At 42.4% G+C, this 27,126-nt stretch overlaps 1 protein-coding gene across 1 annotated transcript in view; it reads left to right on the top strand.

Annotated features, from left to right (window-relative positions):
• The window catches only part of casq2 (calsequestrin 2), a 32,409-nt gene extending 19,332 nt beyond the window's left edge, over positions 1 to 13,077 (top strand). The window contains exons 6-11 of the mRNA XM_067992329.1: positions 1,558 to 1,688; positions 2,133 to 2,178; positions 5,407 to 5,461; positions 9,764 to 9,864; positions 9,960 to 10,034; positions 12,668 to 13,077. Coding sequence (XP_067848430.1) covers positions 1,558 to 1,688; positions 2,133 to 2,178; positions 5,407 to 5,461; positions 9,764 to 9,864; positions 9,960 to 10,034; positions 12,668 to 12,913 — 654 coding nt within the window. The 3' untranslated portion in view covers positions 12,914 to 13,077. The remainder of the gene's footprint in view (positions 1 to 1,557; positions 1,689 to 2,132; positions 2,179 to 5,406; positions 5,462 to 9,763; positions 9,865 to 9,959; positions 10,035 to 12,667) is intronic.
• The last annotated feature ends 14,049 nt before the right edge of the window (positions 13,078 to 27,126 follow it).

Here is a 27,126-nt window from a genome sequence, read left to right on the forward strand (position 1 = left end):
ATCCTCTAAGGGACCTATGTTTGCCTTAGCCACCCTTTTTCTTTTTATATAACTATAGAAACTCTTGCTATCTGTTTTTATATTTTTTGCTAATTTATTTTCATAATCTATCTTCCCTTTCTTAATCAATCCTTTAGTTACTTTTTGCTGTCTTTTGAAGACTTCCCAATCTTCTATCCTCCCACTAAGTTTGGCTACCTTATATGTCCGTGTTTTTAGTCGGATACTATCCTTAATTTCTTTACTTCGCCACGGATGGCTGTCATTTCTTTCTCTCTATGTTTCTTTTCTCTGTCTCTGTCTCTTTCCCTTTGTCTTTCTCTGTCTCTGTCTCTGTCTCTTTCCCTTTGTCTTTCTCTGTCTCTGTCTCTGTCTCTTTCCCTTTGTCTTTCTCTGTCTCTGTCTCTGTCTCTTTCCCTTTGTCTTTCTCTGTCTCTAGCTCTCTCTGTCTCTTACTGTCAATCACTGTCCAAGGGCATGTGAGGGAAGAGACCAGCAAGTGGAGAGTGACCACTGGCTCTCAGGGTGGGTTGGGTGAAAGGTCCAATCTTCACATGCTTCAGGTGGATGGAACTATTGGAAACAGCATTCCGTAGCTGGAAGGTGCATCTCAAGGGCGAGAAGGACCAGATTTGGAATGAGTTACATGGGAAGAATGAGCCAATCAGAGGTAAGTATAAGCAATATGGTTAAATAGCAAGTTCAAGTATGACAGAGAGATGTGGTCACAATAGTGTGGCAGAAAAACTGTGACAGCAAGTGTTACAGGAAGTGAGTGCTACACTTATAGGAAGTACATGTTTATGCAAGATTTTAAAATATTTTAGCATTTTTTTTTGATTATGCCTCTGTGTAGATGTTTTCCTACATTAAATGCAATTTGTTGTTGTATATTAATACATAAATAAAGATATAATATGTGTGAATGGAGAATACATTTATAGCTTTCTATTATTATTAACTGCAACTGCCCTGTGATGTCTTTTAGATTTTTAAAAATATTTTCCTGGTGTGCGGGATCTCCCTGGCAGTAACACTGTGCATTCAGCCATTTACAGAACAGTGATCTAAAGTTAAAATCTATCTACTCAGCATTTCATTATAAGTGTTTATGATTTTAGTAAAGTTACACAGTCATTTTAACTAAACCATGTGAGAATACTTCCAACTGGAGGTATTAAAAAAAAAGGTACAGAAATGCAAAATAAAAGTGCTGCTGTGGTTCTTAGTGAAAGTGAAATAATCGTAACTGCTTTTATGATGTGTTTTGTTTCTGTTGGGGTCCCAATGTAGCTGTGCTATAAATTCCTGCCTTCACTTCCATATGAAAATTGGCTTTTTATGGCACCAGTGTTACGTTGAATTGCTGTGCTTTATGCAGATTTGTATTAGCTTGTTGTGAAATATACATTTTGTCGCTTCCCACAGCTTGGGCTGACAAGCCAGACAGGATCATTGCAGGATTTGCTTACAGTTTTATTACTGTGGTGTCAGTTTTTTAAAATTTATCCTTTTTTGTTTATCATTTTATTCATTGATGCGTTCTCCTCTGGGTAGGTTGCAAAGAAACTCTCACTGAAGATGAATGAGGTGGATTTTTACGAACCTTTCATGGATGATCCGGTCACTATTCCTGGTAAACCCCATTCAGAGGAAGAAATCGTGGAATTTATTCAAGAAAATAAAAGGTGGATAACTGAGTGACTGTATCATGCAATTGGTTTCATTTAAAAGTAACTGTGTCTGGAGTGGAGTGATGATGTGGTAGAGTGAGAGGATGCACATTTGCTGCTATGATTTCCCCATGTGAGCTTCCCATCTGTGGAAGCTACAGGAAGGGCTAGGAATTTCAAGGAAGAGTCACTGTCATATAACTCTTAGCAGGTGGTCATGCAGAAAGTCATCTATTGTATTCCCTTTTGGTTGGGCTGTCACAGGGAGGTCCTGAGTGGAGGTTGGATTAAGCTTCTGATTTTCTGGGAAAATGAGCAGCTGAATCAGTAGCTGGGCAGCATATGAACGTGGCCCAGAGTGAGAGTACACCCTTACTAATAGAAGCAAGGAGAGGTAGCCAGGACAATCTTTAACGCTGGAACATAGGAACTGTTTTTGAAACTGTGTTCTATTTTCAGATCAACCCTCAGGAAACTGCGTCCAGAGGATGTGTACGAGACATGGGTAAGACAAGCCTGAAATTATTAATTTTTTTCTCGTCATTAGCGAGAGTGAGAAAATTTTAAATTTAGAGTTCAATTTTTTTGATCAATGAGAAAGATATAAAAGGAAGAGGAAGAGACACAAGACAAGTACTGAGGGATAAGGTAGCAGAGGCGGATGGTAAATAGGCAGAACAAAGTAGAAGACACAGATTGGGAGAACCAGATACTCAAGACTCCTCTTTCTTTGTCATGAAAATACAGACACAAATTGTACTCAAAGGTATCACAGCATATGGTATTATAGTGTCAGCATGACTCAGTGATAGCACGTTTACCTCTGAGTCAGAAGGTCATGAGCTTTACGCTACACTGCAGAATATTGAGCACATAATCTAGGCTGACAGTTCAGTGCAGCATTGAGGGAGTACTGCATTGATAGAGGTGCCATCTTTTATCTGAGATGTTAAACTGAGGCCCTGAATATCTGCTCAGGTGGATGTAAAAGATCCCATGGTACTACTTAAAGAAGAGCAGGGGAGATGTCTAAGCTAATATTTATTTCTCCACCAAAACAGATTAAATGGTTATTTATCTCCTTGCTGTTTGTGGGACCTTGCTGTGTGCAAATTGGCTGCTGCATTTGTCTACATTCCAACAGTGACTCCACTTCAAAACATAATTAGTTGGCTGTAAAGCACTTTGGGATGTCCTGAGGATGTGAAAAAAACTATATAAATGCAACTTCTTCTTCTATAATTTAGAAATATCCATAATTCCCTCACATCCAGTTTGAGAGTGAGGATCTTGGATCTGAAACTACTGTACTAAACCTAAATATGGGCAATTACAATGGCATGAGGACAGAGTTGGCTAAAATGGACTGGGAAAACAGATTAGAAGGTATGGCGGTGGATAAGCAGTGGCAGACATTTAAAAAGATATTTTATGACTCAACAAAAATATATCCCAGTAAGGAGGAAAGACTCCACGAGAAGGGTGTACCAACCATAGAATCATAGAAGTTTACAACATGGAAACAGGCCCTTCGGCCCAACATGTCCATGTCGCCCAGTTTATACCACTAAGCTAGTCCCAGTTGCCTGCACTTGGCCCATATCCCTCTATACCCATCTTACCCATGTAACTGTCCAAATGCTTTTTAAAAGACAAAATTGTACCCGCCTCTACTACTGCCTCTGGCAGCTCGTTCCAGACACTCACCACCCACTCACCATGGCTAACTAAAGAAGTTAAGGATGGTATCAAGTTAAAAGAAAAGGCATACAATGTGGCAAAGATTACTGGTAAGCCCGAAGATTGGGAAAACTTTAGAAACCAGCAAAGGGGGACTAAAAAAATAGTAAAGAAGGAGAAAGTAGATTATGAGAGTAAACTAGCAAGAAATATAAAAACTGACAGTAAGAGCTTTTGCAAGAATGTAAAAAGGAAGAGAGTAACTAAAGTAAGTATAGGTCCCTTAGAGGATGAGACTGGGGAAATAATAATGGAAAACAAGGAAATGGCAGAGGCATTGAACAGATATTTTGTATCTGTCTTCACAGTAGAAGACACTAATAACATACCAATAATAGTAGATAATCAAGGGTCAAAGGGGAGGGAGGATCTTAAAACAATCGCTATCACTAGAGAAAAAGTATTAGGCAAACTAATAGGTCGGCAGGCCGACAAGTCCCCTGGACCCAATGGCTTGCATCTGAGGGTCTTAAAAGAAGTGGCTACAGAGATAGTGGATGCATTGGTTGTAATCTTCACTATTCACTAGATTCTGGAAAGGTCCCAGCGGATTGGAAAACCGCAAATGTAACGCCGCTATTCAAGAAAGGAGGGAGACAGAAAGCAGTTAACTATAGGCCAATTAGCCTAACATCTGTCATTGGGAAAATGCTAGAATCGATTATTAAGGAAGTAGCAGGACATTTAGAGACTCAAAATAAAATCAAGGAGAGTCAACATGGTTTTATGAAAGGGAAATCGTGTTTGACAAATTTATTAGAATTCTTTGAGGAAGTAACGAGCAGGGTGGATAAAGGGGAAACAGTAGAAGTAGTGTATTTGGATTTCCAAAAGGCATTCGATAAGGTGCCACATAAAAGGTTACTGCACAAAGTAAGAGCTCATGGTGTTGGGGATAATATATTAGCAGAAAACAGAGAGTCGGGATAAAGGGGTCATTTTCGGGATGGCAATCTGTAATTAGCGGGGTGCCGCAGGAATCAGTGCTGGGGCCTCAACTATTTACAATCTATATCAATGACTTGGATGAAGGAAACGAGTGTACTGTGGCCAAATTTGCTGATGATACAAAGATAGGTGGAAAAGTAAGTTGTGTGGAGGACACAAAGTGTCTGTAAAGGGATTTTGACAGGTTAAATGATTGGGCAAAAATTTGGCAGATGGAATATAATTTGGGAAAATGTGAAGTCATCCACTTTGGTAGGAAGAATAAAAAAACAAAATATTATATAAATGGAGAAAGACTACAGAATGCTGCGGTACAGAGAGATTTGGGTGTCCTCGTACATGAAACACAAAACATTAGCATACAGGTGCAGCAGGTAATTGGGAAGGCAAATGAAATATTGGCCTTTATTTCAAGGGGGATGGAGTATAAAAGCAGGGACGTCTTGCTACAACTGTACAGGGTGCTGGTGAGACGACACCTAGAGTACTGCGTACAGTTTTGGTCCCAGTTCAGAGAAGGTTCACTAGGTTGATTCCGGGTATGGAAGGGTTTTCTTAAGAGGAAAGATTGAGCAGGTTGGGCCTATACTCACTGGAGTTTAGAAGAATGAGAGGAGATCTTGTTGAAACATATAAGATTCTGAGGGGGCTTGACAAGGTAAATGCTGAGAGGATGTTTCCCCTCATAGGGGAATCTAGATCCAGGGGGCATAGTCTCAGAATAAGGGGTCGTCCATTTAAGTCGGAGATGAGGAGAAATTTCTTCTCTCAGAGAGTTATGAACCTTTAGAATTCTTTGCCCCAAAAAGTGGTGAAGGCTGAGTCATTGAATATATTCAAGGCTGAGTTAGACAAATTTTTGATCAGCAAGAGAGTCAAAGGATATGCGGAACAGGCAGGAAAGTGAGGTCAAAATCAGATCAGCCATAATCTTATTGAATGGCGGAGCAGGCTCGAAGGGCCAAATGGCCTACTCCTGCTCCTATCTCTTATGTTCTTAGGTTCTCACAATATAACACAAATTTGTGATCTTTCTTCTTTATAGGAAGACGACATAGATGGGATCCAAATTGTGGCTTTTGCTGAAGAAGAAGATCCTGGTAAATTCCATTAAAGCTTATCATAAAATCATAGGATGTTGTGGCACAGAAAAGGCCATTCAGCCCATCACATCTGTGCTGGTATTTTTCTCCTCATGCCTAATCTTTTTGTTTAATCTTCTGCTTGTTCACCATACTCTTTAATATTCCTCTTTTTCAAGTAGCTATCAATTCCCCTTTAAAAGAATTTATGGATCTGTTTCAACAAGGGTTTGTGGCGGAGAATTCCACATTCTGTCTATAACCTGTGTAAAGAAATTTTAACTCACCTTCCCTTTAATTACTTTTGTAATTATGTTAAATTAGTATGTATATGATTTTGTGTGTGTATACACATATTGCCTATCCTACATGCAGTGTATGCTACATCTGGAAGTGTGAGGTAATTCTTTCAACTGTGAGATGAAAGTGCTTTAACAAGCTGTGGTAGATTTAATATATAGCACATTTTAATGTTTTCTGTGTACAGTAAGTATTTTTTAGTTAAGGCACTTTGATAACAACAAGCCAAAAACACCCATGATAGGGTTTACAGCAATACTTTTAAAAGAATTGTATCACGACATTTTGACAAGTCATGTTTCATCCTCACTGGGTACTGGGAGGGTTGCTGCTTAGGTACCTGAAGCTAGTTGAAGGGCTAATCAGGGAATAATGACACTTGTACATTTCCTGAAATTGTTGATCTTTAAAATTCAAGGACGGGTCTGGATGATCAGTGCAAGTCAGTCTATTTACTTCTTAAACTCTGATACTTACACTTACACAGTGTTTTATCGTGTTGAAATATCTCACAAAGTGTTTCATACACAATTAATTACTTTGAAGTCCAGCGACTTATTAAATAGACTGCTGTTACTTGACATTGTTATTCATTTGCACTTCTTCTGTTGAAATATTAACGAAAATGTGTCAACATGGACAGTGTTTGACATATTCTTAAAATATGTCCATACCCATATATGTGCAAACTGGCTGCCATCTTGGCACGATTTTGAGCAGATCTGGGATAGGCAAGGAGTGGAAATTCTGTCTGAGAGCTGTTCAGCTGGCTTGCTGCAGGCCACTGCTACTTCTGGGATTTTCTGCCAGTGGGTGTTGAGTATGTCTGCCCAAGAATAGAATGTGTATTCAAATGACGTACTATGATGGAAATATGGTATTTTCTGCCATTAACGCCATGGGAACACTGGATATTAAGAACACTGGTGTGTTCCTGACATACAGCTTCGTGGGGAGTTTGAAAATTTAATTATCTCACCCCCCTTCAATTAATTTCCCTTTGCACAGTAAATTTAAAAATAAAAAAAGTATTTTTGTCTTCAGCTGCCCTGCCCTGCCCACATTTGACTGAGGTCTACAGCTGGAAAGCGATGGGCCATAGGGGCTGGCAGATGTCTCGCCCTGCCAAAGTTGTGGCAAGATTCCACCCAAGTAGAAAATTCTGCCTATGAGATTTCCAAAAACTGAATCCAAAATTTGACACTGTGGAATGTTGGTTTTTTTCTTCAGTTTATCCCTCTTAAAGAATGACAATATCTTTGATAATTTTCTAATTTTATCCTCAGTACTTAGACATAAAGAGTGGAATTGTCCTCTCTATAGTAATGTTTCCTTGTGTTTAATGATTATGTAGAACCGTTTTTTTATGTTAATATCACTAAGTTGCGTTTCGTTATTGAGCAACTTGGGTGAAAGCTAATTAGTGCTAATATGGGGGAAGATTGCCTATATTTGAAATGTGTAATGAAATCATAAATGTCTTTGTAAAGAAACAACTTACAATTTCACTACACTTAGTGCACAAAGGAAATCTTTCATCATGTTACTGCACAAGTAGTAAGTCACCGTTAAAACTGTTTTTAGGGGACACAACAGGGTAATTTAGACAAAAAGTAAAAAAACCTGCAGATGCTGGAAGTCTAAAACAGTAAGAGAAAATGCTGGAAACAGCAGGTCAGACAGCATCTGTGGAGAGTACAGGTCATTTAATTTGCAGACCTTACATCAAAAATTCATCAGCTATTACAAATGCACAGCATTTAAAAAGGAACTGGGGAGAGCAAAATACACGCATATACGTACGCACGCACACACATACATGTGAAAAGAAATAGAATGACCTATAAAGCGCTTGAGTGAAAAACAGGAGATGGTTAAACGGCACAAGTAATATTAGCATGAGACAATAAGAGATATAATGAGAGATTGTTACCAGGCCCTGCTCCCTTTTCTGTGCCCACCATGTTAGGATTGCCAGATTTTCACCCCAGGTATGCTGCTGGCCTTGAGGAAATCTGCAGCTTCTATTCAATATTAGACCAGAAATTGCTAATGGTGATATTAGAGTGTAAATGCTTATCACTTGTTTTTAATGGGTTAATGTCTCCATTCTATATGATTTTCAGAAAGGACAGAGAAATTGGGAAAGGAGGAGGAATAGCAATATTGATAAAAGATATAATTATAGCAGTGGAAAGGAAGTACTTCAGTAAGGGTGAACAGGCAGTGGAAACAGTATGGGAAGAACTAAGTAATAGTAACTCTCCCACAAAAGGCTGCGGATGCTGGGTTAATTGAAATTTTCGAGACAGAGATCAACAGATTTTTATTAGGTAAGGGTATCAAGGGATAAACATAATTTAATAGGACAAAGTCAGCATGGCTTTATGAAGGGGAAGTCATGTCTGACAAATTTGCTTGAGTTCTTTGAGAACATAACGTACAGAGTGGATAAAGGGGAACCAGTGGACGGAGTGTATTTAGACTTCCAGAAGGCATTCGACAAGGTGCCACATAAAAGATTATTGCTCAAGATAAAGAATCACTGGATTGGGGGTAATATTCTGGCATGGGTGGAGGATTGGTTGTCTAACAGGAAACAGAGAGTTGGGATAAATGGCTCATTCTCGGACTGGCAACCAGTAGCCAGTGGTGTTCCGCAGGGGTCGGTGCTGGGTCCCCAACTCTTTACAATCTATATTAATGATTTGGAGGAGGGGACCGAGTGTAACATATCAAAGTTTGCAGATGATACAAAGATTGGAGGGAAAGTAGAGAGTGAGGAGGACATAAAAAACTTACAAGGGGATATAGACAGGCTGGGTGAGTGGGCGGAGATTTGGCAGATGCAATACAATATTGGAAAATGTGAGGTTATGCACTTTGGCAGGAAAAATCAGAGAGCAAGTTATTATCTTAATGGCGAGAAACTGGAAAGTACTGCAGTACAAAGGGATCTGGGGGTCCTAGTGCAAGAAAATCAAAAAGTTAGTATGCAGGTGCAGCAGGTGATCAAGAAGGCCAATGGAATGTTGGCTTTTATTGCTCGGGGGATAGAATATAAAAACAGGGAGGTATTGCTGCAGTTATATAAGGTATTGGTGAGACCGCACCTGGAATACTGCATACAGTTTTGGTGTCCATACTTAAGAAAAGACATACTTGCTCTCGAGGCAGTACAAAGAAGGTTCACTCGGTTAATCCCGGGGATGAGGGGGTGGACATATGAGGAGAAGTTGAGTAGATTGGGACTCTACTCATTGGAGTTCAGAAGAATGAGAGGCGATCTTATTGAAACATATAAGATTGTGAAGGGGCTTGATCGGGTGGATGCGGTAAGGATGTTCCCAAGGATGGGTGAAACTAGAACTAGGGGGCATAATCTTAGAATAAGGGGCTGCTCTTTCAAAACTGAGATGAGGAGAAACTTCTTCACTCAGAGGGTAGTAGGTCTGTGGAATTTGCTGCCCCAGGAAGCTATGGAAGCGACATCATTAAATAAATTTAAAACAGAAATAGACAGTTTCCTAGAAGTAAAGGGAATTAGGGGTTACGGGGAGCGGGCAGGAAATTGGACATGAATTTAGATTTGAGGTTAGGATCAGATCAGCCATGATCTTATTGAATGGCGGAGCAGGCTCGAGGGGCCGATTGGCCTACTCCTGCTCCTATTTCTTATGTAAAAAGAAAGAGAAAGATATGGATCAAAGGCGGGTAAATCAGCCATGATCTAATTGAATGGCAGAACAGGCTTGAGGGGATGAATGGCCTACTCCTCATCCTATGATCCATTGAAATAGCACAATGCCATGCAAATACGTTAAATGTCAATTCGCTAATATTGGCAACAATTATTTCAAGGTATAATACCTATACCATCAGTTTGATGTCTGAATCCACAAAAGTTGTATTTCATAGGCAGCTACAGTGGAATTGATATTTGCAGGTAGTTTTTTGCTTGTCTAAATATTTCTTGGTTTCTTGCATGAGGATAATTGGGAGATTTCTATTGCTTTACAGATGGTTATGAATTTTTGTCAATTTTAAAAGAGGTAGCAAGAGAAAACACGAACAATCCAGATCTAAGCATTGTGTGGATCGATCCTGATGACTTCCCTCTGGTGAGTACACATGTCACACAGTAATGAATAGGCATTATATTACAGGCATTTTATTGCAGTAATTTAATCTTACATTCCTTTTATAACTATTTCAGTTGTTTACATACTGGGAGAAAACTTTCAAGATTGACCTTCACAGGCCTCAGATTGGAATAGTGAATGTCACTGATGTAAGTAGCATCAGCAAATTCCAACCATTACAATCTAGTGCTCTTACAATCTTTTTTTAATATAGATATGTTTTCCCATGATCATTGGGATTGTGGGAGTGCATGCTCATGTTTTTGTATGCATGTGTATGGTTTTACATGGATGTCTGATTGTGATCTTGAATGCCAATGTGTGACTGTACATGGATATCTCTACATATTTACATGTATGTGGCTCTCTATTTCTTTACAAGTCCGGGCATATGTGTGAGATTGCATTTCAATTCCTCTATCCATAGAGGCTTATATGTATGTGTGTAGCTAGGGATGGATATTATGCAACAGTACAGATTTGCAAGGAAGTGCCTGTGCAAATTTAGAGTTTTAGATGAATGCAAGTTATGAATCTGAACAATAGGAGAGCTATGGTTTTGCTTTGGGGCCTTTTTGGAGTAAGGACATGGGTGGCTTTGTTCTGTGAGTGCAAAAAAAGATAAGACTAGGATTCATTTTTATCGTATCAATCACCTTCCTAAAACTGTAGATGACTCTAGTCACAGCATGACATGAACCCAGTTTTTCTTAGTTCACAGAAATAGTTACGTTTGCAGTTATGACATAACTACAGGGAAATGGAAAAGCTGCAAACCATCTTAAGAACATAAGAAATAGGAGCAGGAGTAGGCCGTACGGCCCCTCCAGCCTGCTCCGCCATTCAATAAGATCATGGCTGATCCTTGACCTCAACACCACTTTCCTGCCCGATCCCCATATCCCTTGATTCCCCTAGAGTCCAAAAATCTATCTATCTCAGTCTTGAATACTCAACGACTCAGCATTCACAGCCCTCCAGGGTAGAGAATTCCAAAGATTCACAGTCCTCTGAGTGAAGAAATTCCTCCTCATCTCAGTCCTAAATGTCCGACCCCTTATCCTGAGACTATACTCCCTATTCTAGACTCTCCAGCAGGGGAAACAACCTCTCAGCATCTACCCTATCAAGCCCCCTCAGAACCTTATATGTTTCAATTAGATCACCTCTCATTCTCCTAATCTCCAAAGAGTATAGGCCCATTCTACTCAATCTCTCCTCATAGGACAGCCCTCTCATCCCAGGAATCAATCTAGGGAACCTTCATTGCACCATCTCCAAGGCAAGTATATCCTTCCTTAGATAAGGAGACCAAAATTGTACACAGTACTCCAGGTGAGGTCTCACCAAAGCCCTGTACAATTATAGGAAGACTTCCTTCCTCTTGTACTCCAACCCCCTTGCAATAAAGGCCAACATGCCATTTGCCTTCCTAATTTCTTGCTGTACCTGCATGCTAACTTTTTGTGTTTCTTGTACCAGGACACCCAAATCTCTCTGAACACCAACATTTAATAGTTTCTCATCATTTAAAAAATATTCTGTTTTTCTATTATTCCTACCAAAGTGAATAACCTCACATTTCCTTACATTATACTCCATCTGCCACCTTCTTGCCCACTCACTTAACCTGTCTATATCCCTTTGCAGACTCTGTGTGTCCTCCTCACAGCTTACTTTCCCACCTATCTTTGTATCATCAGCAAACGTGGATACATTACACTTGGTTCCTTTATCTAAGTCGTTAATATAGATTGTAAATAACTGAGGCCTAAGTACTGATAACTGGCTTGTAGTTCTCTGTTTTCTCTCTTAAATAGCGGGGTTACATTTGCTACCTTCCAATCCGCTGGGACCATTCTAGAATCTAGGGAATTTTGGAAAATCACAACCAATGCATCCACTATCTCTGCAGCCACCTCTTTTAGAACACTAGGATACCATTGGGTCCAGGGGATTAGTCGGCTTTTAGTCCCATTAGTTTCTCCAGTACTTTTTCTCTATTGATATTAATTACTTTAAGTTCCTCACTCTCATTAGCCTCTTGGATCCCCATTATTTCTGGTATGCTATTTGTGTCCTCTACTGTGAAGATAGATACCAAGTATTTGTTTAACGTCTCTGCCTTATTCCCCATTATAATTTCTCCTGTCTCAGCCTCTAAGGGACCAACTCTCTTCCTTTCTGCATACTTGTAGAAGCTCTTACAATCTGTTTTTATATTTCTTGCTAGTTTACTTTCATATTGTATTTTCTCCCTATTTATCAATTCTTTACTGCAATACAATGAAAGAAAAGTGAGACAATTGGGTACTGAAAGTAGAACCAATCGAACTGATAATGGGTGGTCTACCACTCTACATAGCTGAGTCATCAAGGACACATGGCAGCATTCTGCATGGGAGAAAAATCTTACACCTTAAGTAACAATGGAACATCATTCCTGAGTGCAAGTCTTATTAGTTCCTCTTCATTGTGGGGTTTGCTTTTTTCTAATTGGATCTAGTGGTTTTATGGTGAATAGTTTTTGCTGATTTACTTGAAGATTATTCTATTTTCTGCCAATGGGTTTTCCTGATGGATTAATTCATAGGCTGATAGCCTGTAATATTCCTAATCAACGTGAACTTCTTTGTAGGATTTAATGTAACATTTGTAGAGGTATATGTGATAAGGTTTGTACTTGTGTGCACATTCTTGAAAGCTGATAGTTTGTAACTTTCCTCATCAATGCATAATTAATTGTGCTTTAACACTGATTTTCACATCTATACCCTTGTAGGCTGACAGTGTCTGGATGGATATTAAAGACGATGATGATCTGCCATCAGCTGATGAACTAGAGGAATGGCTCAATGATGTTCTCTCAGGAAAAGTTAATACAGAAGATGACGATGTCGATGATGATAACGATGATGACGATGACGATGATGACGATGACGATGATGACGATGACGACGACGACGATGATGACGATGACGATAACGACGACGATGATGACGATGATGATGACGATGATGATGATTAACTGTTTTAGTCTATTATTAATTATCTACAATGTGAACAAAGTATCTTCTAATTCTACACGTTTAAAGGTATTTTGAAATGGATATATTTGTAATTTGAGATGAATATTTGAAAATGAATTCTAATTCCCATGGTGTGTAACTAATATCCTGGGATCAGAGTAAAATCTCCGATATTGAAAATGAAAAGTAACTGATTTATAAAACTTTCTCTTGGTTTATTTTTTACGTATATTTTCCTCATTTCTCCATACTTATAAAGAAAGAAACAATTTGAATTTATATAGTGCTTTTCACAACCTCCAGATGTCCCAAAGCGCTTTACAGCTAATGAATTACATTTGAAGTACACTGTTGTAATATAGGAAATGTGACAGCAATTTGTGCACAGCAAGGTCCCGCAAACTGCAGTGAGATAATGACCAGATAATCTGTTTTTTAATGATTATCTTTTACGCCCACCAGAGAGAGCAGACAGGAACCTAGGTTTAACATCTCGTCCGACAGTGCAGCACTCCCTCAGTACTGCACTGAAGTGTCAGCCTGAGTTATGTGCTCAAGTCTTTATATATGACTTTGAAGTTAGTTTGGTCTTACCTGGAGTGACCAAGAGTATTATAATGCTCAAAAGTGAAGACTGATAGCATTATTGTACATTCGAGGTAACTTTTGTCACCTGAGGCAACTATTTATCTTCTAAGCCAAAAACCTCAATCTTGTTGTCTTGTCCTAAGCTTTCAAATATAGTTTATTTCTGAAATACAGTGAAAAATGGGACTAAGATGATATAGAATGCAGATTCTATATCATCTTAATGGTCTCGGCAGCAAATAATGTTTAGGTGTGTTTTAAACATAAAGTTAATTTATTTCCACAATGTAATAGCTTATATTAAATATGAAGTGGTGCAAAACACCTAAATATCTAGGAATGTCTCCCATTTGCCTCCGGCTATGTGTTATGCTTCGTGACAGCAGCAGGCAGTGATATCTGTTCTATTGTCTACTCGTCACCCACTGAAGAGTTTTGATGGTTAATGGCATTATCAAAAAATAATTGAACTGTTCTCCACAGGCTACAGTAATCACAAATGTTACTTCAGTTGAAGGGTACTGTATATGAATCAACTGGAGCCAACACAGTGTCCCAGAACCTAATAGGTATTCCAATGTCGTTACATTATGAAATGCAAATACGCTGCAAATCCATTCACTAAAGGCAGTGCACCAGTAGATACACAGAACATATGCGTAGACTGGTTATACTGCCAGCACACTATGGGAGTTCCAGCTTCTTCCAAACTTGGAGAACCAGTGTGCACCTGCAAATAAGTACATAATGCTCAGCACGTCTGCACATATAAACTGGTACTGGGAGTTTCAGAGGAAGGTGGTCAACATAATACAAGGACCTGGTTTAATCATCTTATTGATGTTAATTTAGCTTTTGCATACAGTCAAGTTTAGTGACTCCTTCAAACAAGTTGCAGATTATACCATTAGCATTCACTAATAAAGAGAACCTTGTTAAAAAAAATCTATAGAGACAGACAAAATGGTAAGAACGCATTAAATAAAATTCTTCGCAAATGATTTTTTAAATGAGTATTGAACTTGACTCTTAATATTCCATTAATTATTCAACATTATTTTTGTTGAATGTTGGAAGATTGTATAAACCTTGAACAATTACATTGGGAAGCTGGGGTGTGAAATCAGCCAGAAAGATTTTCTGCCAGAAGTTACAGGAATGCACTCACCCTAAAATGGGGAAGTCAGCTAGGATCAGGAGTGGATCACTAGGGCAGTGGTGGCACTCCCTCCTCATCAGCTGTGTGTCGGGATTCCATCAAAGCAGAAATCTCGGGTCCAGGTCTAAGAGCTGGGAATGTTCTATCATGTTCCTGTTGAGGTTGTTTGATTTTCCATAACAGTTATGTAGTTTAACCACAGATGTTTAAAGTTGACAAAGATCTTACATTATGACATGTTACCTCCCAAATGCGAGGGTAAGGGACATAATGCAAAAGGCATCGGGAAAGATCGGGGTGTGGTGGTGGTGGTGGTTGCGGGAGGGGGGAGGGGGGGGTTGGACACCGGCAATAGGGAGGAGGGAAGGAAAGATCGGGGATTGGAAAGGGGGGTCAGCCGATCGTGGGGCAGGAGGCTCGAGATCAGAGATTGGCAGATCTTGGAAAGTCATAGTTCATGTTGGAATCAACGTTGGGAAGAATAGGATTCAGGTCCTGCAAATGGAGCTCCAGGAGTTAGTAGGTAGATTACGAGCAGAACCTCAAAAATAGTCAGATTAGGGAAGTAAATGGTTAGGGAAGTGGTTTGGGATGGAAGAGTTCAGATTACTGGGGCATGGGCCCAGTTCTGGGACAGGAACAAACTGAGCCAATGGGACAGTTTACACCTGAACAGAGCTGAGAGCAATAATATCCTGCAGACAGATTAACTAAAGTTGTGCGGGAGGGTTTAAACTAATATAGGGGAGGGGAAAAATAAGAGAGTAGAGTAGGCAGCTTGGAGGGGAAAGTAAGCTTTTGGTATTTTTGTAATAAGCAGATAGAAAGGCTTAAAGAGGGCAGGATAGGACAAAGGAAAAATTATCAAACCAAGGGAGTCAAAAGTAAAGTATATCTGCATATTAATGCACAGAGCATATGAAGCACAATTGGTGAATTTGAATCAATATAATAGAAAATTAAAACATAATAACAGTAACTTGAGCAGGGCTGCAGCTGGGTCAGAATATATTAATTAGCGACTATGGCCTGATATTTATGAGGAGGCGGGGAGGATGCAGAGGAATGCGATTGTTGAGGTGGGGGGGACCCAAAAGTCCCGAGGTCCTGCCGAATTTAATGGCAGAATCTCATTATCATTTTTTAATTCTGTTTCCTGCCCGGCAGTCAGCCAGATTGACAGGCTGGCCGGCTGCCAGGCAGAAAAGCCAGCAACAGAAGGCCACAGCCGGGAACGGTTGGGGCAGTCCCGGCATTTGGGAAAGATCGGGGCTTGGTGGTGATAGGAGGCGGTCAGAGACCGGCAATAGGGAGGATGGAAGGAAAGATCGGGGGTCAGCCGATCGTGGGGCAGGAGGCTCGAGATCGGGGATTGGCAGATCATGGCAGCAAGGAGAGGCCCCGATCATCAGAAGGTTTGCTTGAGGGGCCTGGAGGGAGCACTCCTGCTCCTCCTGGCTCACAAGGAGCGCTGTAAAAAGCACTTACCTGCTGGAGTCGACTGCTCCTGTCTCCATTTCACTGCCAGGTTTCCCGAGTCGGGGAAAACCAGTCAGCAACTGTTAAATTTAAATCAGGCTCCAAACTGCACTTTAAATATTATAATGAAGTGTTCCGCCTCTACAAGATGGGACACAGGCACGCCACGCAACCCACCACTGTAAAAACGGTGACAGCTATGTATGTGGTGGGTTGGGGTCACGTTTCATGATTTTAAAATTTTAACCCTCCACCCCGGACCTCCCACCAGTTTTTTTTTTTGGGGGGGGGAAGGGTTAACATCAAACCCAATATTATAGCATTGGAGCATAAAGGATTCAAACATTTTTGGTGTTTTAATGATCAGTACATAAAACAGGAAGGGAAAATAAACTTCAGAATAGATGTGTGATAACTTCAAGCATGAGCTGAATCTGCTTCAGGGCAATAGCATTTGGAGAAACAATGACATGAGCTTGTAACAAAGGTAATGCAATAACCGTGGAGAACTTCAATCTTCATGCAGACTGGACAAATCAAATTGGCAAAAGTAGTTTGGAGGACGAGTTCATGGAATGCATTTGACACAGTTTCCTAGAACAATACATCATGGAACCAACCAGGGAACAGGCTATGTTAGATCTTGTCTTGTTTAATGAGACAGGGTTAATTAGTAATCTCATCGTAAAGGATCATCTGGGGAAGAGTGATCATAATATGATAGAATTTCACATTGAGTTCCAGAGTGACATACTTAAGTCAGAAACTAGAGTCTTAAACTTAAACAAAGCCAATTACATAGGTATGAGAGGCGAGTTGGCTACGGTAGATTGGGAAATTAGATTAAAAGATATGGTGGTAGATAAGCAATGGCAAACATTCAAAAAAAACTTCATAATTCTCAACGAATATAATTCCATTGAGAAATAAGAACTCCACGGGAAAAGTGATCCATCAGTGGCTAACTAAAGAAGTTAAGGATAGTATTAGATTAAAAGAGGCATTTTAATGTTGCCAAGAAGAGTAGTAAACCTGAGGATTGGGAGAGTTTTAGAAATCAACAAAGAAATTGATAAAGAGGGAGAAAATAGAATATGAGAGTAAACTAGCAAGAAATATAAAAACAGATCATAAGAGCTTCTACAAATATGTAAAAAGGAATAGAGTAGCAAAAGTAATCGTGGGTTCCTTAGAGGCTGAGACAGGAGAAATTATAATGGGGACGAAGGAAATGGCAGAGACGTTAAACAAATATTTTGTATCTGTCTTCACAGTAGAAGACACAAAAAACATGCCGGAAATAGTGGGAACCAAGGGACTAATGAGAGTGAGGAATTTAAAGTAATTGATATTAGTAAAGAAAAAATACTGGAGAAATTAATGGGACTAAAAGGCAACAAATCGTCTGGACCTGATGGCCTCCATCCCAGGGTTCAGAGATAGTGGATGCATTGGTTGTGATCTTCCAAAATTCCCTAGATTCTAGAACGGTCCCCATGGATTGGAAGGTAGGAAATGTAACACCGCTATTCAAAGAGAGAAAACAGGAATCTACAGGCCAGTTAACCTGACGTCAGTTGTCGGGAAAATGCTCGAATCCATTATTAAGGAAGTGGTAACAGGGCACTTAGAAAATCATAATGTGATTAGGCAGAGTCAACATGGTTTCATGAAAGGCAAATCGTGTTTGACAAATTTATTAGAGTTTTATGAGAATGTAAGTAGCAGGGTAGATAAAGGGGAACCAGTGGATGTAGTATATTTGGATTTTCAAAAGGCATTCGATAAGGTGTTACACAAAAGTTTGTTACACAAGATAAGGGCTCATGGGGTTGAAGGTATAATATTAGCATGGATGGAGGATTGGTTAATGGACAGAAAACAGAGAGTAGGAATAAACACATCATTTTCAGTTTGGCAGGTTGTTACCAGTGGGGTGTTGCAAGGATCAGTGCTTGGTCCTCAGCTATTTACAATCTATATTAACGACTTAAATGAAGGGACCGAGTGTAAACTTTGCTGACAATACAAAGATAGGTGGGAAAGTAAGCTGTGAGGAGGACACAAAGGGCGATAAATTGGGCCGTGTAGCGCTGATTTTGTAGGAACTTTGCGGCCTCCTAAGGATCCAAAATAGCATCCGGGATGCGCGGGGACACTGCTGAATGGCATCTTGGTAAAGGTGTTTGCACACGCACAGATAACGAATGCCGATGGCATGGAAAGAGGGAGAATATGTGTTAGATCAGTGTGCAACGCTGATTTAAAGGGACAGATACGATTTTGGAACTCAACGCTCCAGCCAACACACTGGGCCCGATTTTACCAGGGGTGCGGGTTCTCGGCGGGTGGGCCAGCGGGCGCGTTAAAAACGCGCCCGGTGAAATTAGTGGGTTTCCCGCGCGATCGTAGCAGGCAACACACTAATTGGAGCCACTTAACTGCACCTCCGGGTTCCACGCTGCTGATCTGCGCGTCGGGCGGGCTGCGCATGCGCAGTACGATCTGTCAGCTGGAGGCGCTCTATTTAAAGGGGCAGTCCTCCACTGACAGATGCTGCAACAAATTTGAAAACTTACAGCATGGAGCAGCCCAGGGGGAAGGCTGCTCCCAGTTTAATGATGCCTCACCCCAGGTATCAATACATGGGGTGAGGAGGAGGGGGAGGACAGAGATCTTCCCCCCGGCGGGCGGGAGGAAGCGGCCTGCCTCTGCCACCAAAAAGGCCTGGCTCGAGGTGGCAGAGGAGGTCACCAGCCCCACTGACGTATCGCCCACCTGCATACAGTGCAGGAGGCGCTCCAATGACATCAGTAGGTCAGCCACAGTGAGAACACGTAGTCTTTCCCCTACACTCCGTCTGCCACAACACTGCCCCCACCCCACATCTCCTTCGGCACTGCCAACACTACTCTGTCACATCACCCCTCATACCCACTCAAACCCCATCCCCATCTTACCTGCACCTACTCACCTCGCGAGTACTCACCCCGCCACTACCACGCAACCCAACCCTCATACAATCTCATGGCTCTATCCCATACTCACCCTCTCGTGCATCTCTCTCACGGCCAGCCTCACTCAACCTGCCACCACCTGTGCTGCAGCCACAGGGCATGCATCACATATGTGCAGTAGGCAGCGTAAGGCAAACGTGCCGTGAGCATGAAGGGGATGCACAAGGGTGTTTGAGGGTTTGTCATGGGTGTTACCTATATTGAATATCAGAACAACTCACAGCACACATTGTATTGGCACCACTACTGCCATGTCTTCGCGAATCCTGTCTGTTTTCCGCAATAATGCCCGCTCCTGTGTATCACTATGCGGACCCACCACTGATGCCACCCATTGTCACCGCAGAGTGGGTGTGGGTGTTTTTGCAGTGCTCTTCTGCGCAGACGACTGAGAGACATCGGCGACGTCCCCGGTTGCACCCTGGAAGGCTGCGGAGGAGAAGTTCGTGAGGGCAGTGGTGACGTTGACAGCGACAGGTAAGAAGATGGTGCTCGGGCCAGCCGGGAGCAGCTCGGCATGAAAGAGGCTGCAGATGTCCACGGCTACATGGCGAGTGACTCTGAGCCTCCGTGTGCACTGCTGCTCAGAGAGGTCCAGGAGGCTGAGCCTCGGTCTATGGAACGTGTGGCGAGGGTAGTGCCCTCTGCGACGCATCTCTCTCTGCGGTAGCCCTCCCTCCTGCTGTACAGGTGGATGTGTCACAGCACTGTGTTGTGGGGCTCCACGTGTCAGAGGTGGACGGGGTGGCTGGTGAGGCTGGTGAGGCTGGTGATGCTGTTCGCCCTCCGAGGAGGTCATGACTGCAGCTACGGCAGCCCCCATCCGCAAGATGTACATGTGAGGGGGTCCGCAAGGTAGGTACATGTCTCCGGACCCCGGGGTAAGTGTGCAGGTTGGTGACTTTGACCGTCAGGAGGGGGGTGGTGGAGGCGAAACTTTGTCCCGAGTGACAGAGCGGCCTCCTGTAATGGGTGAGGGTCTCCCCCCCACCTGTCAAATGGGCCTTTGCAGCTGCCACAGGCTGACAGCTCAACACGTCCATCCGACCTGGGAGTGTTTCCCCCAGTGTGTGAAACAGTCCCATGTTTATCCAAAATCACACACAGTCCCTTAATCAGGTCAGTTAATGACCTGAACAAGCAAAGTAAATACTCTCAAGTGGCATCCCGCTGGCTTTAATTGCCTGCGGGATTCCCACCAGCGGGGGCTGCGCGCGCACGCCGGCGCGTCAGCGTGGAACCCGGAAGTGGGCGGGATCGAGGCGCGATCCGGTCCCGCTGCTCCATTTCGGGATTTTCGAGGCCCCCCCGCCGAGAACGCACCCGAGAGCGGGTGCTAAAATCGGGCCCACTGTCTTAACCTCGCACAGCTGAACAGCATGGAGAACCCCCCTACCAGCGCTATTTAAAGGGATCATGCAGGAGTTACAGCTTAATTGCTGGGCTATTGCTTCTGGCTGCTGATGCATTTGTACCTGTTTTTGGAGGTCTCCTATACTTGAATACGAGGACTAGGAGAGGTAACCTAAAGATTAGAGCTCGGACTTGCGGGAGTGAAGTTGGGAAACGCTTCTACACGCAAAGGGTGGTAGAAGTTTGGAACATTCATCCACAAACCGCAGTTGATGCTAGCTCAATTGTTAATTTTAAATCTGAGATTGATAGATTTTTGTTAACTAAAGGTATTAAGGAATATGGGGTTAAGGCAGGTACCTGGAGTTAGGTCACAGATCAGCCATGATCCCATTGAATGGTGGAACAGGCTCGGGGGGGCTAAATGGCCTACTACTGTTCCTATCTGCCTATGTTCCTATAATAAAGTTTCGACACTCTACAGGGAGTGGGTTGGCTAGCTGACAGGCAACAGCAAGGGCATTGGCAGAGCAGCAGGGGTAGGATAGAAATGCTGTCATCCTGAGAGAGGACAGCAGGTTCATGTTCCATGGAGCCACTGCCACTTGCTGCCTCCTGGTAGGCGCTACCTTCTCCTGTAAGAAAGCAGGATGTGTGTCGGTGTGTGTCCTGCAAGATGTTTGGTTGATGTGCCTATCATGGTTGAATAGCTGCCAGTGTATGTGACCTGTAAGTTGTGGGTGGACAGCTTGCAACAGTAGTAACGTGTGAGGGTGAGAAGAAGCATCTGATTGGAAGAGTTGAGTACTGATTGAAAGAGTTTGTTGGTATGTGGGTGATGGGGGTTGTAGTGCATGGAGCAGTGGATACAGCTGCTGGTGCAGTTAGTAGGAGATGCCACTTGAGTTGACCTCACTCACCTTGACCGTGTCAAAGCATTGGACTTCTTCCTGCACTGCATCCATGTTTGTGGCGCTATGCGCCTGGCATTGACTTCGTCCCCTATTGCCTCCCACTATGCGGGAGCATATGTCTGTAGGGACTCTTGCCCCCCTGCGGATATAGGATGCTCCTCTTTCTGTCCACCACTTGCACCAAGGCCTCTAGTGCATCATCAGAGAACCTTGGTGCACGCACTCTCGCAGGCCCGGTACAAACTCAGATCGGCAGATTGGTGAGGTCTGGTGTGCAGATTGGAGGATGTGGGATTTAGTAATGCGCAACCTTTATTCAATGTTTTAACATAACTCTGATGTGGAGATGCCGGTGATGGACTGGGGTTGACAAATGTAAGGAATCTTACAACACCAGGTTATAGTCCAACTGTTTTATTTGAAAATCACAAGCTTTCGGAGGCTTTCTCCTTCGTCAGGTGAAGTGTGCACACTCGCTCACCTGACGAAGGAGAAAGCCTCCGAAAGCTTGTGATTTTCAAATAAAACAGTTGGACTATAACCTGGTGTTGTAAGATTCCTTACATTTAACATAACTCAACAGTTTGAAAACATAGGGACAGGACCTGCACCTGTGTTTTACGGGTGCAATGTCTGATCTTGTTCTAGACTCTGTGCGGACCCGTATCTCATATTTTGCAAATAAGAGGTGCTGGCTGCCTTTAAGTAGTGCTAGCCACTCGTGATATTGGGGCATCCTACTGGTGAACAGCCACTTAACAGCACAGCTGGCTGGCTGCTCGCAGGAATCAGGTAAATGACCAGGCAGCACGAATCTCACATGCTGCCTGCATCACAACGACTGGGCACGGGGTTAATCGCCGAATTTAACCCCCAATGAGCCTGAAAAGGGATATAAACAGATTAAATGAGTGGGCAAGAAGGTGGCAGATGGAGTATAATGTGAGGAAATGTGAGGTTATTCACTTTGGTAGGAAGAATAGAAAAACAGAATATTTTTTAAATGGTGAGAAACTATTAAATGTTGGTGTTCAGAGGGATTTGGGTTTCCTTGTACATGAAACACAGAAAGTTAACATGCAGGTACAGCAAGCAATTAGGAAGGCAAATGAAATATTGGTCTTTATTACAAGGGGGTTGGAGTACAAGAGTAAGGAAGTCTTGCTGCAATTGTACAGGGCTTTGGTGACACCACACCTGGATTACTGTGTACAGTTTTGGTTTCCTTATCTAAGGAAGGATTTACTTGTCTTAGAGGCAGTGCAACGGAGGTTCACTAGATTGATTCCTGGGATGAGAGGGTTGTCCAGTGAGGAGAGATTGAGTAGAATGGGCCTATACTCTTTGGAGTTTAGAAGAATGAGAGGTGATCTCATTGAAACGTAAGTTTCTGAGATGGCTTGACTGGGTAGATGTTGAGAGGCTGTTTCCCCTGGCTGGAGAGTCTAGAACTAGGGGGCATAGTCTCATGATAAGGGGTCGGCCATTTAGGACTGAGATGACAAGAAATTTCTTCACTCAGAGGGTTGTGAACTTTGGAATTCTCTACCCTAGAGGGCCTTAGATGCTCAGTCGTTGAGTATATTCAAGGCTGAGATCGATAGATGTATGGAATGTAAAGGAATCAAGGGGTATGGGGATCGGGCAGGAAAGTGGAGTTGAGGTAGAAGATCAGCCATGATCTTAGTGAATGGTGGAGCAGGCTCGAGGGGCCATATGGCCTACTCCTGCTCCTATTTCTTATGTCCTTATGACATCCTCCTCATCATTTTCTAAAGCAGGGTTGTGCTTTCTTTCTTTTCTCTCAAGCTATTCTATCACTCCATGTATGGGAAGGTTTGTTTGTGGCTATAAACAGTATCTCTCCGCCTGTTTCCTGTCTGTCACTACCAATCTGATAGTGTGCTGAAAAATCCACCTGGCACTGGGACTCTGGCATTATAGCAGACTCTCAAATGTTTCACACTGTGAAAAACTCCCAGCCTATAAAACAGTAACCTTCACATTATATAAAACTGAACAAAAGTTCTCTCTGAACAGATTAAAAATTACAACTTTTGAAACCCAGTGCAGAAAAAATTAAGTTTAAATCACTAAACGTGTGCAAAGATTTATCTCTGAATGACTATCTCTTTGTTTTATTTATAATTCCTAGGTCTGAACCCAACCATAAGAAAACATGAACAGCTAACAGTAATCATCTTATTTTTTGGGGAATGTGTTGTAACCTCCCAGATCTGTGCCCAAAACTCCAATAACTCTGTCTCAATCCCTCCAATGAGGTTTCTGCCCCTCCCACAGCACCAAAACAGTCCTAACCAAAGTCACAAATGATATTCACAAATGAAAGGCATCAAGGGATATGGGGAGAGAGCGGGAATATGGTATTGAGATAGAGGATCAGCCATGATCATATTGAATGGCGGAGCAGGCTCGAAGGGCTGAATGACATACTCCTGCTCCTATTTTCTATGTTTCTCTGTAATTGTGAAGGTGGAGCGTTATCCCTCCTTCTCCCCCTTGACCTCCTAACTGCGGACCATAACCTTGGGACTCTCCAAAGGATCCAGCCTTGGCCGCCTTCGCTTCCTCAACTACACTCTGATGACAGCCAACTCTACCTCGGACCTCCTCTCTCAGTCCCTCCACTGCCTCTGGGCTGTCAGATTACTTGTCCAATATTCAATCTTGGATGAGCTGCAATTTCCTCCAGCTTAAAATCGGTAAGACTGAAGCCATTGTCTTTGGCCCCTGCCACAAACTTAATAACCTTGCTGTCGACTCCATCCCTCTGCCTAGCAACTGTCTCAGGCTGAATCAGGCTGTTGATAACTTCGGCATCCTGTTTAATCCTGAACTGAGTTTCCAACTGATATCATTACCATCACTAAGATCAAATTCCATCTCAGTAACCTTGCCCACCTCCACCCCTACCCCAGCCCACCTGCCACTGAAACCTTCATTTAGGCATTTGTCACCTCCAGACTCAATTACTTCAATGCTTTCCTGACTGGTCTCCCATCCTCCACCATCTGTAAACTTCAGCTCATCTAGAGCTCTGCTGCCCCATCGTGCAGCAAATCCTATCACCTATCATCCCTGTCTTCGCTGATCTACATTGGCTCCCAGTCTTCCAATGCTTTAGATTTAAAATTCTCCTCCTTCGTTTTAAATCCCTCCATTAAAATAGGTTTCCCCCTTATCTTTGCAACCTCCCTCAGCCCTACAACCCCCACCCCCCAAGCTCTCCATTCCTCTAAATCTTGTACATGCCCCCTCTCTTTGCCCCATAATTTGCAGCTGTGATTTCCGCCACTCTCTGGAATTCCCTTCCTAAACCCCTCTGCCCCTCCACCTTCTTCAATGCTTTCTTAAAACTCACCTCTTTGACCAGAGTTCTAGTGAATCGAATAACTAGGGAGGTAAATAGGGCTTTAAACTAAATAAGTGGGGGAGGGTCCAGGTGGAGAGAAATCTAGAATGCTAAAGAGAAAAGACAAAGCAGCAGTGCAGGAAAGTGATTGGGGTAAGGATAACCAAATTGTGTCAGGAAGGGACAGAGCGTACAAACAAAAGACAACAAATAGGGTCCAGATAAGAAAAAATGGTAATAAGACAAATAGGGCCATAGTACAAAAAAATGTTAAGGTGTCTAAAAATGTTAAAAAGACAAATCTAAAGGCACTGTATCTGAATGCACGAAGCATTCGTAATAAGGTAGACGAATTAACAGCGCAAATAGATGGATATGATATAATAGCTATTACAGAGACATGGCTGCAGGCTGACCAAGGCTGGGAGCTGAATATCCAAGGTTATTCGATATTTAGGAAGGACAGGCAAAAAGGAAAAGGAGGTGATGTGGCATTGTTAGTAAAGGATGAAATCAGAGCAATAGTGAGAAAGGATATTGGCTCAGAAAATCAAGATGTAGAATCAGTCTGGGTGAAGTTAAGAAGCACCAAGGGGCAGAAAACACTGGTGGGAGTTGTCTACATGCCTCCAAACAGTAGTGGTAATGTAGGGGATGGGATCAAACTGGATATTAGAGATGCATGTAACAAGGGTACTACAGTAATCATGGGTGACTTTAATCTGCATTTAGACTGACCAAACCAAATTAGCAATAATACTGTGGAGGATGAATTACTGGAGTGTGTACGAGATGGTTTTTTAGACCAGTACGTTGAGGAGCCAACCAGGGAACAGGCTATCCTAGATTGGGTATTGTGCAAGTTGAGTGAGCGGGCAAATACGTGGCAGATGCAGTATAATGTGGATAAATGTGAAGTTATCCACTTCGGAAGGAAAAACAGAAAGGCAGAGGATTATTTAAATGGTGATAGATTGGGGAATGTTGATGTACAAAGGGACCTGGGTGTCCTTGTACACCAGTCACTGAAAGCAACTATGCAGGTGCAGGAAGCAGTTAGGAAGGCAAATGGTATGTTGGCCTTCATTGCAAGAGGATTTGAGTACAGGAGCAAGGATGTCTTACTGCAGTTATACAGGGCCTTGGTGAGACCACACCTGGAGTATTGTGTGCAGTTTTGGTCTCCATACCTAAGAAAGGATGTACTTGCCATAGAGAGAGTGCAGCAAAGGTTCACCAGACTGATTCCTGGGAAGGCAGGACTGTCGCATGAGGAGAGATTGGGTCGACTCGCCTGTATTCACTTGAGTTTAGAAGAATGAGGGGGATCTCATTGAAACATATAAAATTCTGACACGGCTAGACAGACTAGATGCAGGGAGGATGTTTCCCCTGGCTGGGAGGTCCAGAATGATGGGTCACAGTCTCAGGATACGGGGTAGGACATTTAGAGCTGAGATAAGGAGAAATTTCTTCACTCAGAGGGTGGTGAACCCATGGAATTCTCTACCAGAGAAGGCTGTGGAGGCCAAGTCACTGAATATATTTTAGATGGAGTTAGATAGATTTCTAGACACAAAAGGCATCAAGGGATATGGGGAGAGAGCGGGAATATGGTATTGAGATAGAGGATCAGCCATGATCATATTGAATGGAGGAGCAGGCTCGAAGGGCCGAATGGCCTACTCCTGCTCCAATTTTCTATGTTTCAAGATTTTGATCACCCCTCCTAACCTTTCTTTCTTTGGCTTAGCATCCATTTTTCCTTATGTTTCTATGAAGTGCCTTGGGACATTTGCTATGCAAACCCAATTGTTGCTGTTAAATAAGAATAAATCATCTGCTTAAGACAGTGTTCTGTTATGAATAATTAATGATTTTCGATTAATCCAAATATTATACAGCATGTGGATAAGCGCAGTAATTAGTTTGAGAATTCTTTAATTTTTCAGACATTTATTATGTTGTGAATGGTAATTGTAGGGACATATAGCAGGAAGAAACGAGACTGTTCAAAGGACTTGTAAAAAAAAAGCTTTTGTAAGAGACTCTAAAATAAGTGTGATTACTTTCTGGGAAATTTGAGCCAATCAGAGTGCTTCATGCCCAATGGTTGGATCAAAACTGTCCCCATACCCTAGTAATGTGCTCAGAGGCCCCAGTTGCAGGTCAGATGAAAGACTGTTATATGTGTATGTGCACTTATATAGTGGTGTCATGGAAAAGAGAGCATGGGATTATGCTCACAGTTTCACCAAATGGCATTTTCCCCAATTTCAGACAAGCTGTTAGGGGAGTGTTGAGCAGAAGCATTACTCCACATGGAGGA

The sequence above is a fragment of the Heptranchias perlo genome, chromosome 11 (assembly GCF_035084215.1).
Source record: "Heptranchias perlo isolate sHepPer1 chromosome 11, sHepPer1.hap1, whole genome shotgun sequence".
Taxonomy (NCBI): Eukaryota; Metazoa; Chordata; class Chondrichthyes; order Hexanchiformes; family Hexanchidae; genus Heptranchias; species Heptranchias perlo.